The 17,737-nt window shown below is 42.2% G+C and overlaps 1 protein-coding gene across 1 annotated transcript in view; it reads left to right on the top strand.

Annotated features, from left to right (window-relative positions):
• Positions 1-5,966: 5,966 nt before the first annotated feature.
• The window catches only part of LOC147663542 (sodium/calcium exchanger 1-like), a 126,769-nt gene continuing 114,998 nt past the window's right edge, over positions 5,967-17,737 (top strand). Inside the window, exon 1 of the mRNA XM_086950376.1 lies at positions 5,967-6,010. Within this exon, the coding sequence (XP_086806502.1) occupies positions 5,967-6,010 (44 nt within the window). The remainder of the gene's footprint in view (positions 6,011-17,737) is intronic.

Below are 17,737 nucleotides of genomic sequence, written 5' to 3'. Positions count from 1 at the left end.
ACCCTCTCTCAAAACATTGGGTGTAACAAAAAGTCCACATCTAGTTATGAACTCATTCTCCAGACTTAACTCAGAAGACACTTGTTGATAAGGTACGAAATCCTTACTAAGATTTCTTAAGGGAGGCCATCCTTTTCTGATGTATTCTTTTATTTTTATCAAAATTTCATCCTTCTTGTAACCATCCAACCAATCACTTTCTGTAAAACAACCCAAAGAATTTTCACAAGCGTCCAGAGCGGAAACAACAACACATTCATCATCATAGATGTCTGAAGCTCCAGTTTGATTTACAAGAGGAATTCTAGACAAACAGTCGGCCCTAAAATTAGCTCCTCCAGAGATGTGTTTCACATCAAAATTATATTCCTGTAATTTAGAAATAATCCTTACCAATCTCGAAGTTGCTTGGCCTGTGCCATTTCCATTCATCAAATAAATAAGTGGCTTATGATCTGTAAATAGATCAAAGCGAGTTCCCCATAAGTAACTCCTGAACTTTTCTACTGCCCACGAGCAGGCTAAAGCTTCACGCTCTATGGTGCTGTAATTGGATTCAACTGTAGTTAAAGTTCTTGAAATAAAAGCAATAGTATTCTCTTGGCCCTTGACAAATTGTGTTAATACACCACCAAGACCTACACAACTTGCATCCACAGTGACAACACACTTGACACCACAAGAAAAAGGTTTTAAAGCTGGAGCATTCTTGATCATATCTTTCACTTTTTTAAAAGCTTCGTCATGAATCAAAGACCATTCATACTTTTCATTCTTTCTGGTTAAACACCTGAGTGGTTCAACCACAAATGCATAACCATGCACAAAACGTGCATAGTACTCACTAAGTCCTAAAAAGGATCTTAGTGAGTCTTTATCAACAGGAGCTGGTGCAAGCATAATTGAATCAATCAGGTTCTGTTTTGGTTTAATGCCCTCCTTAGTAATTGAGTGCCCTAAATATTCCAATTCTTGAACCAAAAAACTGCACTTTTCTTTAGATACAGTCATCCCTCTCTTGCTCAAGATGCTTAATACTTTTTCTAGAATTTTATTATGCTCATCCACTCCATTACCAAAAATGAGAATGTCATCTTGAAATGCCTGCACCCCTTTGATGTCTCCAAATAACGAGTCCATAAGCTTCTGAAATACACTTGCTGCAGAAGCCAATCCAAAAGGAAGTCTCGTATATTTGAAGGCACCAAAGGGAGTAACAAAAGTGGTAAGATCCTGCGACCTTTCTGACAAAACAACCTGATGGTAGGCTGACTTTAAGTCAATTAGAGAAAAATGAGTAGAATTTCCTATTGCCATCAGCATCTCTTGAATCAAAGGCAAAGGGTGGCAATCCACCAAAATGTTTTTATTCAGAGAGCGCAAATCCGCACACATGCGCAACTTACCATTTTTCCGATTAGCTAAAACTACGGCTGAAACCCACTCAGATGAATTAGTAGGTTTAATTACTCCATCTTTACACAGGCTATCCAAATGTTCTTTTAACTCTTCTCTGACACTCAAGGGTACATTTCTGACCTTATGTATCACAGGTAACGCATTTTATTTAAATTTAATGTCATGCTCAACACCTTTCACACAACCAATTCTGTCCTCAAATATTTCTTTGTATTTACTAAGAATAGAATCCAAATCGTTAGAATACATTTTTTCTTTGCAAATATCTATTGAAGCTATAGGAATGTCACCAAGAATAATTGGTGTATCACTACCAGGTTTCAACATGATACCCATTTTTCCTAAATCACGCCAACCAATTATATCTTTCCCTTTTTTAACAACATAAACCTTGTTTGTTATTTCCCTTCCTAGTAGCTCAACTAAACCAGTAAAGTACCCTAACATATTGATGAAATGTCCATCAATAGCTTTTGGATTTACATCAGCAACAGAAAGTTTACTTGGAAAAGGATAATTCGCATAAGTCATTTCATCTAAAATGGTTATTGGCGATCCTGAATCTGCCATTACTTCCAATTTGACACCTTCAATAATTGCTTCACCTAAAGGTGCTTTGAAAGTAATCTCAGAATCAATCAAATTTACATTAATTACAAGATTACTAATTTCATCCTCCATGTCATCCAATGCATTTACACTAGTTTGTGAAACATTCCTATTTTTTAAAATAGTTTTGCATGCACTTTCTAGAAGTCCAATTTTTTTTACATTTTGCACATCTCTTTCCATGTGCAGGACAATTAGGATTTTTTCCGATGTGAGTCTTAGAACCACAACGATAACAAATCAGATTCTTTTTTGCAGAAATGGATCCTTTTTCCTTTCTGAAGTCTTGTACTTTAGTTTTATCGGTTATTGAACATACAGCTTCCGTATTATTAGTTCCTGTAATGACCTTAGTTGAAACTGAAGACCTTTCAATTCCGATTGCGATGTCAATGACCTCATTTAAAGTTGGATTCCTGCATGCTAGAAGACGTTCTTGTACTTTTTTTGAAAAACAATGAAAAACCAATTGGTCCCTTAAGTAAGTATCAAGCATGTCACCAAAGTCACATTTTGAAGCTAAGATGCGTAAATTCGAAACATAGTCTTCAATACTTTCCTCAGCCAACTGTTTTCTTTTATTAAAACCATGCCTCTCTACCATTATGTTAGGCTGTTCATGAAATCTTTTTTCCAACCTTTTAACTGCTTCTGTGTATTCATCCCATGGAATGAACTGTCCAGGTGGTGGTTCACTTTCAGGTATGTTGTCAAAAATTTCCCTTCCAGCATCACCTAAGAGTCCATATAAAACAGCCTTTTTCCTTTCCTTAGAATAATCTTTACCATCTATTGCAACAAGATAGCTTTCAAAAGATGTATGCCACTGTTCCCACCTAACTGGTGGTTTACCTGCATTCTGTAGAAAAGGATTTATTTGATAAGGTTGAATTTGATAAGCCATAGTCAAATTATACCCTATATGTGTTTTTAAATTTTTGGCTAATTTGAAAAAGGACTCTTTTTTATCAACAAATGTTTTTTCTTATTAATAAATGTTTTTTTTTTAAACAAAACTTTAAAGTATTCACCTTCCATTCCAATTTTAAAATAAAAAGAGTTACCAGAAACGATCTTATTGTTCTTTAAATATCAGCTCGATCTCTTCAAACTGCAATTTCTTACGATGTTTACTTGTAATTGCAAATGGCCGCTGCGTGGGGTCACGTCTATTGACCTTGCGTGATGACAGATACGCTCTGATGACGTTGATTGCTTGAGCGCGTAAACACGCTCTGTTTTCCTCGTGCACACAGCTCTTCTCAACTCAGCGTGCGAACACGTTCTGTTTTCCTCGCGCACTCAGCTCCACAAAACGTTATGAACACTCACGCGCTGAAGCACTGGAACACGAGGTAATTTAAAAAAATCGCATTCAACCTCTTTCCGACATACGATACCTAATTGGTAAATCGATCTTACCAACAGTATGTAGTCGATGCCTTCAAAAGTTGTCAATCTTCCTTCTCAAGCCTTATTTTAATCTCGGTGGGTTAAATTAAACTCAACTGCCAAATTAAAAAACATAGATCAAAATATCTTCTCGATCCCATCCTCGTCGCCATATTTATGTTGTATTTAGCAATATAAACAACATTAAAAGGCAGGAGCTATGTTAGATTGATTTATTAAGAATAAATCAGTAAAAGTAAAACCCACAAGAAAAGGCTATGAAGAGCGATGCTGTCGTGTCCAGGTAACGGAACAGAATGACACGACAGCAAAACTCAATCATAGAACACAGAACATTGTACATGTCATTAAAGAACACAATACATGTCATTGAGGAATAAATTAAAGGTACAGATACAACAGAGACGCAGAGAGCTGTGAGTGTGTGTGAGAGAGAGAGAAGCTTGGGAAGCGAAGACCAGTGAGGCGACGGCACTGAGACACGGAGAGGGAAGAGAGAGCATTTATTACTTTACTATTCTCCTGGTAATGAATCACGCATTAACGTTGCCAACTCTCCAGCCCATGCTATGCCAATAAAATCCAATTATATATGAGATGGAGCAGGCTTGGGACAAGAGAGCTAAAATGAAAAAAAGGTGCAGGAAAATTGTGTGAGAGGAGAAAAGAGCCAAAACGTGTGAGAGAGGAAAGAAAAGGGCAGAGGACGGGAAAAGAGAGTAAAGCACAGAGAGAGGGAGAAATGTTGAGGTAAATGTGAGGAGATGTGAGAGGGGAAACCGTGGCACGCAAAAGCTGTCCCGGCTTCCCAGAGGAATTGGGGCAAAGGGTGTAGTCCACTAGTAGAGATCTCCCTCCACTGGACTTTGTATGGAGGGGTTTAGGGTTCTGGCATATATAGTTTCAATAAGGAAACAGGGTCTTGAATAACTGTATTATTCTATATGTACGAGGCAGGAACTACGCAGCCAGTGACCAAGGGCCATACCCAGGGCCGGACTGACCATAACAAGCATTGGGGGTTTCTCGGGGAGGCTGGAAGGGTGGGGGCTGGTTTAGCAGCTGCAGTGGCCGGTTTTGTTACTGGGGGGGCAGTTTTTCAGTGCCGTTGTAATATCGGCCCCCAGTACCAAAAGCAACAAGCAAGCGCTTTTAGCCTCCTGGGGCCAGGCAGTGCTTCCCCAGGAGCTGATGCGAGAAAATGGCCAGGGCTGCTTTGGGGTCCCAGTCCGGCCCTGGCCATACCATCAGAATTCCCAAAGCTATAACCGCAATAACGTTCCATATTTCCTTGGCATGCCCCACTGAGGCCACAAGGTTCTGTTAAGACATGAAGAGAAAGGACAGAAAAGAAAGAGACTATAAAAACCACAACACAGCTTCCCTTTTTAATTCCAAAGAATACAGACTACAATAAACTTCAAACCTCACAGAAGGTGTCCTGGCCCTACCCAACGGCTTGACCCTAGCAGCCACACATCTTCACTGCGATCAGGTACAACTTTATCTCCACCTATGATCTCGTTATCATTTAAAATCTATAACCCCTCCCTTATTCAGCGCTACCAAGAGATTCATTCAACAAAGCATTCAATCTATCCAAAGGACTTCCAGGGACTTTATCAACCATCACCACTGAATCACTCTTGTCCTCGTTACATCTTGGAACCACTCTTACACATCAGAATACATCTTACATTCCACCTCTGTCCATCGCGGTCACTACACTATGGGAATTTACTTTTACCACCTTGAGAGGTTTTCAAAACTTGGAACATCCTTTACTAGTATTAGACACAGATGGCTCTGCACTCAACTATATAGGTAGATTACTAGTCAATGGATATTAATGTCCATGGTCCATCACAAATGAGGGTGAAGTGGTATCCCCCAAATAAATCACGTTGCGAGTCGTTTTGTTCTGGTAAAATATTTTCTTTTTATTCTTTTATTCAATAGATGTTTCCTAAAATCACAGCACACAATTGGCTGTCAATTGTGTGCTGTGATTTTAAGCCTCACATCCTGGCTGCACCGGTGCTGAAAATCTTCACCACAGACATGGTGCATGCTTGAGGACCTGCCTGCTCGCTTCCTGAAGCTTTCAGGGACATGGCCCCCCATGCAGAGCATCAAAGGGGCTCTAGGATTGGCATATCCATAATCTGTCTCTGCCTGGAGTCCTCCAAAGGTCACTGCAGTCAAGAGCTGGCTGAACCCGATTGCCACTAATTTGATTAAGAAGAAACACTGGTACAAGGAAACTGTCATATTATGTCAGTACGAGGCAGGCACAGTGCAGCAAATGGCAAGGCCCAGCATCAGAATTCTCAGAGGGATAACCAAAGCAGCATTTTACATTACCTCAGAATAAACCTCTCAGATTATGAGGTTTTATTGAGACAGGAGAAAAGAAAAGAAAGGGAAGGACTAATAATCCATAACAGTAGCCTTGATGAAGTTTACTTTTCTTTTTTCCACTAGAGGAGTGATATGGACCTGTATTCTCAGTGTGGGCAGGTGAGATGGGGGCTCTGAGGCCATGGAGCAGGCAGCATCTGGAGGACTGGTATGTCCAGTATAAGAGGGCCGGTGGGTCCAGCAAGAAGGTAGAAAGAGGACCAGTAGGTCCAGGATGGTGAACTGTAGGTACTAGAGTTTGGAGGAGGTCTAGCAAACTGAGAAACTTGAACAGAAGTCCAAAAGTAGGGCTGGGACTGATGGAAAGGTTGGGCTGCTAAGTAAGAAACACCTTGGACAGGGGCTGGGAGGCATTAATTATTCATGTAATGGTTTGTCTTTTATGATTGTTTGGTAAAGCAACAAGATATGCAGAGCAATGTTTGTGAACACAGATCTGTTGCATTGAGTGACCCTTCACGCACTATGTTTGTGGTCGATTGAACTCTTTCACATTCGGTCCTGAGCATAAACCAGTGGTCTACAACATTATAATTTAATCAGCAATGTTTACAAATTGACAAACTTCCAACCAATGGCAATTCCTGCTAGAAAGTTTTCCTAAATAATTTCCTTAAAAAACCTTTTTAAGGGGAAACTTGTCCCATCAAGAGTGTTTTTTTAACATGGTTGACATGGCAAAACCTACCTCTTCTGAACTATTTCTGCATCCTTTGTTATCGATATAAATCTAATGAATTTTGCAAAAAACTTTCCCAAGCGTGCACATTGTATGCGCATAGCTGACTGTTCCCGCACAAGGTTTCACATGGAGTTGCACAACATCCCACTGACTTGCTTACTAGGAATGGAAGATAGCAATTCCAAAACTAAAATGAAGTGGAAATTCAGGCACTTTACGCTTCTACTAGCGCAGAGTCATCAGGCTATTCACTGGTTGAGTCCTCAGGGCCCAAAGAGGCTAGCTGGAGCAAAGATATGGGTGTGTGTGCGTCAGGGAAATTAGAAAGAAAATGGTAAGGCAAGATGAAAAACTGTAGAAAGACTTAGGGCCTAATTAAGAGTCTTGTGTCGGCGTGGTGGCACGGCTGTGGCGGTCTTGCGACAGCCACATTATGAACCTAGTGGTCGTGTCGGTATGGGTCCCCTGACTCTGCCAGTGAACTGCCATTCCCTGGTGGTTGTGCGGTGGTCAAAAGGGATATACTTGGTGGAACCACCACGGTCTTTCCTCCATGAATACAGTTGCCTCCTGCCTTGTGGATGCACACAGGGGGGCACAACATGTGCCCTCCTGTGTACATGCACAGAAGTTCCAGCATGGTATGGACTTTCGGGTCCATGCGTTCTGGATCTTCTTTTGATGTTCCCAATGTCATGCCTATTTCAAAGGCGCCACAGTGGGAACGGCAAAGGAATCGCCTGCCAATGTCAAAAAGTTAATTATTTGGCGGGCGGTTCACACGCGGTGCGGTGGCTAGGTGGTCCTGCCGCCTCAAGTCAAACTTGCAATCGAGCCCCCAGCTGCTGACTAAAAAGTTGCAATTTCTGCTAGATGAACGCCCGCCCTGACCATGGTACAACCCCTAGTAGACTTCATGTATGCATATGGTAAGTGGACACTACACTAAGGAGAATCTTAGTCGGGCTCCTTACTCTCCCTCCTTTGAAGCTAGCAACGTATTTGACTAGGCAAGTAGCGTGATTATAAGTTGGCAAACCCCATTATGAACTGTCTGTTGTCTCCCATCCTGCAACCTGAGAAATGATTGCTCTATGCTTATGTATGAGTTAATTGTACCATGTGGCATGTGATATGTTGAACGAATAAATTCAATACCAATATTCAAAATAGAAAAAAAGCTTGCATTGGAAAACATAGTGGAAAAACTTGAGACATAAAAAGATAGGTGGTCAAGTCTTGAGAAGCTGTCAAAACCACACATTCTACCAACTTGGAATTAGCAACTGAGGCAACTGGTTCTCCGGATTGTAAAGAGGCCCTGAGAAGGAGGGTTGTGTCTTGAGTGACAGGATTCTTGCCTTAATTCCAGCTGGATTCCTCCATGTAAAAGGGTTGGTTCATGGATGGCATTCTTGAAGTTGAGAGCCCTCAAGAGGGACCTCCTGTTTCACTCATCAGCTGCCCCTCAAGCTCAAGCAGAAGCTTGTGCCACACGTGGATCATTTGGTCAAGTGGTCCAGGCTTCCTTGTGGCAAACCGTCCCAGATTTCCAAGGACCCATCCCATTGCCTGCACCTTTATCAACAGTATTTTTTGTTGTGTCAGGTTTGATATGTAGTTCCTGAATACTGTGTCACTAAATATTAGACTGATGTGACTCTAATGATGCAGAAAGGTGTGTCTGTTGAATATGGTGATGCAGTTCTCATTCCAGAATTGTTCCAAAGTTTTTTTCCAATGATTTGGTGTATGTGTGACCATGTACTGAAGTTGGAGCAGTTGGCCAACTTTTGAGAGCTGGTTTACAGTGTATCCAGGCAACTGGAGGAAAAGCTATAATTATGGAGCTTGATGCAGAGCTCAGTGATACATTATCTGGTGGGTGTGCTGGGAACTGAGAGATGAGTTCCAGCATGAGAGCTAATTTGTTAAGATTGACCAATGTATGTATATGTTTATTCAGTAGGTTTTTTATGGCGGTGACAAGTCATGAAGATGACAGAGTGCTACCCACAAGTCTTTCCAATGCTGGGTGTTCACACATTCATATTAGATGTACATATCTTTCACTTCAGGGAATACAAAAGTTCCCACAAGTGCAATAATAATAACAAAAAGTTGAATAGTCATAAAATCTATCAAGTCCACTTCTGCGGTGGCATGGAAACAATGCTTTAGAAAGCTGTGCTCTCCATATCTAGGTGTGGCAATGGAGTAACTGTTTTTTCAGTTCCTTAGAAATACTTTAAGTGTTTTCTTGGAATTGTACTGTTCTGCTGATTGAAGGGATAGAATTCCAAACTGTGTGGGTTGGTGGGCGGCGACTTTGTTACATTTCAAGACATCGAGTTAGCTACATCATTAGGAATGTTTAGAATGTAGATTGAGGGCAGATCTGTGTTCTGTGTATGTCACTTTCTACCTTGGAGCTGGTTCGTCTGCTCTTACATTAAAGCTTTTATCTATACACGTCGTTCGGCTTCCTAGTTGGCTGAGGCCACAAGTGATTGCGGTTTCTGAGTGAGATAGTTTGTGGTGCCCTCCCATAGATCAGAATTTGGGAAAGATGTTTGTGTTGGAGGAGAAAATGGCGGATCAGGCAGAAGACCTAAGAAGGTTCTTTTGTAGTTTTAAGAGATTCAAACCTCGGACTGAACATAACAAAACCATATTTTGTTGCTTTGGCAAGTCAGACTTCGTATGGACAGTCTAGCAGTAATGCGTCCTTCGTACTGACAATCTAGCTGAAGTCATCCTTGGTGAAATTGGGGAGTACTTAGGTCTATTGTGATGTCTGTAAAACATCAACCCAGTTAGGAAACGTCAAACCAAACCAAACCAAACATATCCCAGTCAACAATGTGCCTGTCACTGGTACATCATTTCACAACTGCCCTTGATTTTACGGTCCACCAGATGTATTTGATGTCCTGAGTACCAAAACACCTCTGCAGATTACTCACGTCTTTCCCAACTTTCCTGAATTTTACAGTCTGCTAGATTCATTTGATGTCCTGAGTACCAACAATACTCTGCAGATGAGACCCACATGGTGTCCCAAAACACAAAATTAGCTGGTTAAATTAGTTAAGACATTAAGGGCCCGATTACGATCTGGGTGGACAAGGTTACTCCATCACAAACGTGACGGATATGCCATCCGCCAAATTTCAATTCCATAATATCTAATTGAATTTTTAGTCCGGTGGACGGCATATCCATCACATTTGTGACGTAGTATCCCTTCCTTCAAAATCGTAACCAGGCCCTAAGTCTATTGTGATAATTCCACTTACAATATCCCACAACAAGAAGTTACTTAGGTTCTCATTTAGAGTCTGATGGACTACTGTCTTTCATATTTAGAGATCATTGCTGGCAATCATGTTTACCTTTTTCTGCTTTAGTACGATAACAGTCAACAGCAACAACAGATCACCCAATCTAAATAGGGTGGCTGGTCTGATATACTGAAACCGATGACCCCAAGACTGTTGGAACGTCAATGTAAAGTTTCTGCCATTGAAGACAGAGGGGCCACGTCCAACGAAAACAGCATAGTCTGTCCAACTCTAAATAGAGCGTTCTTAACATCAGTTTCACAGATGGGGTACTCCAGTTCATGGCTGACCTATCCAAACTGTTTTCCTTCCAGCTGGCCATGAAAGACCTCTCAAAAAGTAATTGCTTATATATGAGATGTGGTGAAACCCATATTGGAAACCTGCAAAGCCTTAGTAGTAAATGCCAAGGAGATCTGAGAGAGAAATGGTACAAAACATATATATCTAAACAAGGCCTGCCGGTCGCAGTAGGCTTGCACCTACGCCCCTAGTATCCAAGCACTCCTAGTGAAGAATTTTCTTTTTGTCATATTATGGCTTGTACTTTGTCTGATTGTTCATGATCTTTTCCTTCACTCTTTTTCTCCTCACACTCTCCCTCTTCACCTCTGATTTCGACCACACTGGAGAGAATTTTGTAACAGCGTATCACAGAATTAAGTCCAGTGTGATACGCCAATAACGTTTATCCAGGTGTCCTCCTCGCCGACTCTCTCTTTGTCACCACCATCTGAGTCTTCATTGGTGCACTAGTATTTGAATCTAACCTGATCATCATTTCCTGCATGGTGTGAGCATGGGCTCAATGCCATCATTGAACCAGGATGCCTGAAGAGTGTCCTTGATCCACACATTGCCTTCGGAGCGAGCCTGGTGGACTGTGCAGATGTATAGCAACTGACCGGCCACTGGGACAAAGATCCAGAGTACATGGACTTGGTCTCTTGAACTGTGTGGCTGACTCCAGCAGGTACGTTCAGGCTGACCCGATTTGCAGATGTCAATAATTCTTAAAAAAGAGACACCCAAGTTCCCATGTACCACATTTCACTTGGACGTTTTGATTGTGACCTGACGCTTAAAGGTTTACTATTTTTAGGTTTTTGAGATTGCCAAGCTCTGTTGATAGGCTTATCCCTATCACAGATGCCTAGGGCAACTGCAACACTTTGACCATGATCCTTAGCATACAATGACCGCTCATTCCAATAACAAAGAACTAGAAGACCCCCTTACCCTTTCAGAATGATAAACCGTTGATCACAGCCAACAGAAAAAGAGACAACTAGACTTCTACCTTTGATTAACTTTAACTCGACATGATGCACGGTTTATTTCACAAAACCCAATAAAAAGTTAAGTTCTGTAGCGAGTCCTTCAGAATTATGTTTTGACTTCCCACTGTAACCAGTGCTTAATTTGAGCCGGATCTTTCTGGTGCTGAGCACCGGCACTTAATCAGTTCCCGGTGCTGGGCACCGGCACCTAATTGTCAACACCACACTTAGGGCAGGCTGCCACATGGTGGCGCTGCTCATGTAATTTAGAGAGGAGCAGTATAACAGCTGTTTAGGGAACCAGCATACATTAAAAAAGTACTAGTACCTGCCTCCCCAGACATTCCTTTAGCTTTGGGAACCTGGAATAATCTTTACTGTCGCATTTACATGCGAGAGTGCAGGTTAGTAGTTGCTTTGGCAGCGATTACAGGGGCGATGGGTGGTGCAAGCTGCAGTGGCCTCCTGGTCAGAGCCCTGGCACTCAGGGCTTTAAGTGGGCCGGGTCTCAAGGGGTCTGAGCACCGGCAGTTTTTTTCTGGGGGCCTCGAAACGGGTCTCTATTGGGCTCTGTTTTGAACCCTGACACAGGCAGCCCGTTTTTTTCCCCGGACTGCAATGACCGCTGTTTGCTGTCACTGCAGTCCGGAAAAAAGTGCCATGGCTCAAAACAAAGCCCGATAGAGACCCCTTTCGAGACCGCACCAGGCACAAGGATGTGCGCTGCTCACACTTTACTACTTCTCAGTAGTAGAGAAGTTACAGCATGACGTCATGCCAGGGGAGCGTTGTGGGGGAAGGGAAATCCTTTAAGAGTCATTTTCTTTCTGGATTTCCCTTCTCTTTCTGAAACTCGGGAGCAGCAACATTGTGGTAGGGTCACCAAGGATTTAATTGGAAGCTTTGTCAATATTATATACAAGTTATAGTTGCAGTTTATTTATCTTCTGCAAGTAATAACCACTGACAAAGCCAATATTACTTACTTATTGTAGGTATGATGTTACTTGTATCAAATATCTGGATGCAATGACGGAAATAGCAAATTACAAGTCGGGCGGCACACTATGCTAAGCACAGATTTTTTGCGTAAGTGATTTAAAGCCACGCCCCTAATTACACTGGCCACGCCCCTTTGAGAGACCCCCCAGTTTTGTCATCCCACTTAAAGCCCTGCTGGCACTTAATATTTTACAAATTAAGCACTGACTGTAACCCTAGGAATCCTACATAGAGTTCAGTGTGTAAACTTTCAACACTTTGTACATCTTCGGGCGGACAATGGTGCTAAAATCTCACACCCTGAAACTGGACTTTTGTTTCATTTGACTGCTTTTCTCTCAGATTGGACAATGGAACAGCACCTCAAACTGGTCCACGAGCAGGGAATGAGGTCCCTACCAACATGTTATACTTTACAGCATATTTTGCTCTGTCAGGACGAGAGACTTGATACCATTGATAATCATCTGCAGTCTTACTGCACTAAAGGCGCTAATTAAAGTGATATTTCTCTTTTGGTGCTAACTCCGACTGAACAGTCGTTAATTTATCCTGTGTGCAATACTTGTGTTGTAATCTGTTTGACTCAACCTCTAACCTGCCACCCATGAGTTACGTGTTGACTGCTCCACTGACGGCAAGCCTATATAGTTCCATTTTCAGTACTCTCTTGATGCACAAGTAGGAAGGTTCTGTCCTTAAACCTGGGTTTAAGAGTATTCAAAAGACTGGTATGTAGAACCCCCAAGATCTGCCTCCATCTTTTTGGTGAGTGGAATCTCCCTAGTGGATCATGTGCGTTGGCGACTGTAAATTCCTGGCAGGTATGTCAACTGGATACCAGTACCAGCTTCTCGCAATAAAACTGTGTTTTGCGTGGATTAGTCTATTTTTTATTTGATTTCTGGCTCCACCGGGAGCCGGGGACGCTGTTTCTGATTTGGTTTCTTGCGGCTGCATTTCCTTAACTCCAAGCATGATCTAGCCACCGGGATCTGTAGTCATGACAGTCGGTCTGCACCCGCTTGCTGATGTAGCTGATTCACTTTACTAAATCCTAGTAACTATTGAAAGCATTAAGATGTCATAAGAATTAAGGTAATCAATAGATCATGCTCTACAATGTCATTTTGACTGGTTATGGATTTGCCTTATCTTGAGAGCTTTTAATAAAAAAAATTAGACAGTGAGCTACCTTAACTCGCAATAAATCCAGAGTACCGGGCTTTCAGATGTATTTATCAGAAATATTGGCTGATAGTTTGAGCTGCACAGTGTTTTAATGCTCTCTCAACTCCTGCCCTTGCGATTAAATGACTTTTAACAAATGTTAGAAATTGTATTTGCCGAGGTATTCATGACAACTAGAGTATGACTTTCCTTGATATGGAATCAATAATTATAATAAATGGATGATGTTGGCAGATCACATAAAGGAGATTTCGCTCCAAATTGGCCTGGAGAAGGAAGAGGATGCGGCCTTACTAGCTGGAAAAATTTGCCGCGGGAGACAGATTTGCTTACAATAGCACAGAAAGGCAGAAGAAAGCTTCGAGAGAGGAACTGGTTCAGATACAAGATGGTATTACCGAGCCCACAGCTCACAAGCTCAGTTGTGTATCAGGATATGGTGTAGAAAATATTCTCATACAAAAATATTGTAGGCAAAATATCGCCTACCGGAACATTGTGAAGATACAAATGAGTAGGTTAGTATAGATTTACTATTCTTAACTCCACATCTACATACTTTGAAGATATGCACATTACAAGGTGCATTTATGTGGCGTTGTGAACAGTAAATCTATAATTACCTATATACTTACCTTCACAATATTGTGGTGTTTTTCTAGCATGATATTTAAAATACAACATTATGGTAGAATACTCCTGAGCTCCTACAGTGGAAACCTATACAGAGCAGGATCTCTGGACAATAACCAGGGGGAGAGCAGCAAGTAACTAAAAACCTTTGACCACTACCTGCAATTACCAGCACAATTAAACACTGACAGGAACAGACAGTGGCGACTGCTACTTAACGGGGGTGGTAGGCCACGGGAGATGAAATAAAAAAAAAATCCCTCACCTGCAGGCCAGCTAATGCCTCTCCGCCGTCCTGTTCTTTTGTCGAAGACGCAGGAAGCACACATGCTCCCCGAATCCGCCAGCCAATCATGACGCTGCTGTCACCAGTTTGACAGCAGGGTCGTGATTGGTCTGACCGCTGTGGTTCAGCGCTCAGACATGTTCTCCTACGAGGATGTGCAATACAGCCAGGTGGCGAAAATGCTAAGTGTGCATGACTTTTTGGTCGGCCCAAGACAGCCAGCCAAACCGTCATGCACCCTTAAGAGAGTGACCACTGCTCCTTCCTCTGCTCAGGACAGCCCATCCCGGCCCACCCCTAAAACTGAGCCAGTGGATTAAAATAACATTTTAATATTGCGTTATTCAACAGAATAGGTATGCAGTTCCTGACAGGCAAGGGGAAAGGGGTTGGCTCAGTTTGTGAAAGTCCTCACTTAGTGGCGGGAGGAAAAGGGGAATTCCTCCTTTGGGAATTAGGGCCCTCACACACCCAGTCAGGTAGGTGTCATGCTTCATCATAGGGCATGTTCCTCGTCAGTGCGACGCTGCAATACCTAACGGGCACCTTATGAGAGGCTCTTTGGCAGAGATCTTTTATTCCATGCTGTTGGTGCCGTGGGTGGGAGGGACTTAAAGGTGTAGATGTGTGGAGAGTGGTCATTAGACCGAGCAAGGATTAAAACAGGATTTGGAAGTCCAACCAAAACAATTTTAATGTATATATCTTCCAACCGGATTAAAAAATAGATGTGGCGCACTCCTGATATGGTGCGCCAGGATACCGCATTCTACATTGTGGTCGACATGTTTCTTGCCATACTGTCATACAGTTGACAGCAATTCATCAGGACCTGAAAAGAAAGAGTCTATCTAAACTAGTTGTGGTTGTCTAGTTAACTAACAGTGATAGACCACAAGCAGCACCCTAAATGTGGTACCTGTAAGTTGGTGAGCCAACCCTAGTTAGGTTTGTAACTCACACCACCGACTCCCGGCAGGTAGAGACACCTGGTAATTAAAGTGTGTGCTCTCACCGCGAGATCGTCAGCGGACCTACCCCAACGCTGCTTGTGGTCTATCTCTGTTATTTAACTAGACAACCAAGTGCCTAGCTACGCCACTGCCTGCTTTCCACAAGCAGCAGCCATCTTCAACTGTTTCTTTCTATACAAAATATGGTGGGTATCATGGCGTTAGAAGACACAACCATACCATGAAGCGAGACAGCGTGATTTCCATCTTTGATAATTGCCAGCTTCACGCACCGTGTGACAGCAGAGGGAGCGCACTCCTCCGCACAAGCACCCCAGAGTGGTCCCTCACATTGGACTGAAGAAGCTGTCGGATGAGGTGAAAGAACAAAACTCAGGAGTTGTGGTATTTTGGGGGGGATGACAGATGCACACATGGGCGATTGGTGTGCTCAAAAGCGACTGCTGTTGGCCTGCAGCATTTTGATGCCCCCCTCCCATGTGCACCCATATCTGTGTACAAAAGAGAGTAGAATTTTGAACACCCTCATTTTCTGATAGAGTCTCTGAACTCATTCTGGTGATTTTAGACTGGAGAAGGCAGGAGACAGAATCTGTAGAGTTTCCAGAAGGTGGCCATTTCTAGCCATAAATGCTAAAGCTAATACAAACAGCCACCAGTTATCCATCCTTACAAAAACAACCAAAATCAGTCTCCCCTGCTCGAAAAACAGTAGCCCACATCAGTGGACGAGAGCAGGTGCAGAAGCCAGTCCAAGTAAGAAGGTCATGGTATAGCAGAAAGGAAACATATATTGAGGACACAAACAAGAAGTAAAAGGCCATGAGGAGAGGCAGAGAAGGAGAAGCAGACACCCTAGAAACATCAGCATGGAAACGTCCAAACCCTCAACCAGCCCTTCAACTCAGTAAGAATTCAAAACATGCAACACTATCACTCCTGAACTCAAAGTTCATTACTAAGCCCCTATTGGCAGGCTTAAATAGAAGACCATTTGCTCCTGAAAAGAAAGAAGGCTATTGACCCCGTAAGCCAATGCACCCTACGTATACAAAAACTCCAGGAAATAACTATTGGCTAAAAACCCACCCCTCCAATATGTTATCTTTTACTTCATCCTGGTACAAAGAGAATACTCACAGTGAGAAGACACAATCCAAATATGCAGAGTAGTAAAATATTTTTTTTAATTCAAGGCCATATGAAATGGTAATAACAAAAGTCTTGCAGATGTCAAAATGGGAACCATGGAAGCAGGGCACAATTCCTTAAAAAGAAGCAGGTAACTAACTAAGTTAGGCAGTATGGACGTGACATCATGGCGCATGACATCACTCCTTGTGACATCGAACGTGGCATCACAGGAAGTGTCATCACAACGCATGGCCTTCCAGGAAGTGGCACCACAAGAAGTGACATGAGATCTCAACACCTCAGACATATGTTTAGCAGTTCTATCATGAGTATATCTGAGCGCATTACAAGATTTAGAAAATCTGGGCCCCACCATATACATTTTTTTTTAACTCTGTCACAAACAAATTGCCAGCAAGGAGCAATATGGCAGTAAACGTGTTCTGCTTAATTGGTTGCAATGTCTATATTTTAGAATATCTTATCAGGCACCTACTGCAGAGATCATTGTGTGCCCAGTAAATCTCAGGGAATAATAATAAAGGATGCTAATGCATTTGCAGGAGGGATCTCTGTTTTGTCTAGTCCCAAATTGAAATCAAAGCAGCATAGAGGGTTAATATGTCTCCTGCAAATGACAGTTTTGTTTTATATTTATGTAGTTATGTATGGGGTTACTGCTTTTAACATATAGTTCCTTTTGCTACTTGTCTTTCATAAATCGTAATCCTTCCAGTACAGCACAGTTAGCACAGTGTGCTATGAAGGACTAGTAGCTTATGTAACACATTCTGTAAATTGAGTTACACACATATGATTGCAATGAAAGAATTTCAGATGTGTGGGGTCTGTACCAGTATTTATACAAACACCAATTTAAATACCACTATTTTGTTTTATTTCTTTTATATCTCTACTCATCCCAATTTATCGATGTATAATGTTTACGTGTCATGTAAAGCGCTCTGACACCCTGCATTGGGACAAGTAGTGCTATAAAAAAAATTAAAAAAATAGTCGCACTTAAATTTTTATTTGTTAATATACCGGGACAAACCAACACTTCTGACATTCTTACAGTGCAAGCATATCTCTTGGATCCAGGGACTGAACAAAGTCAAAAGCCTGCCTCTCTTGAGTACCTGTGAAGTGATAACAATCTGTGTGCCTTGGTTCCCCTCCACTGCATCTAGGTGTGAGGCTCCCCATAGATCCCAACCAGGATACTCCAACAAAACGAGGCCTGATGGCCCCTTAACTTCAGCCAATTTTTGGGACGGATGGAATTTAAAATAAGAAAGCCCCATCCTCGCTTGCATGTTGCTGCTGGGAACAAAGACAGACAACGT

The sequence above is a fragment of the Lissotriton vulgaris genome, unplaced genomic scaffold (genome assembly GCF_964263255.1).
Source record: "Lissotriton vulgaris unplaced genomic scaffold, aLisVul1.2 SCAFFOLD_958, whole genome shotgun sequence".
Classification (NCBI taxonomy): domain Eukaryota; kingdom Metazoa; phylum Chordata; class Amphibia; order Caudata; family Salamandridae; genus Lissotriton; species Lissotriton vulgaris.
This window is presented reverse-complemented; position numbering and strand designations above follow the sequence as displayed.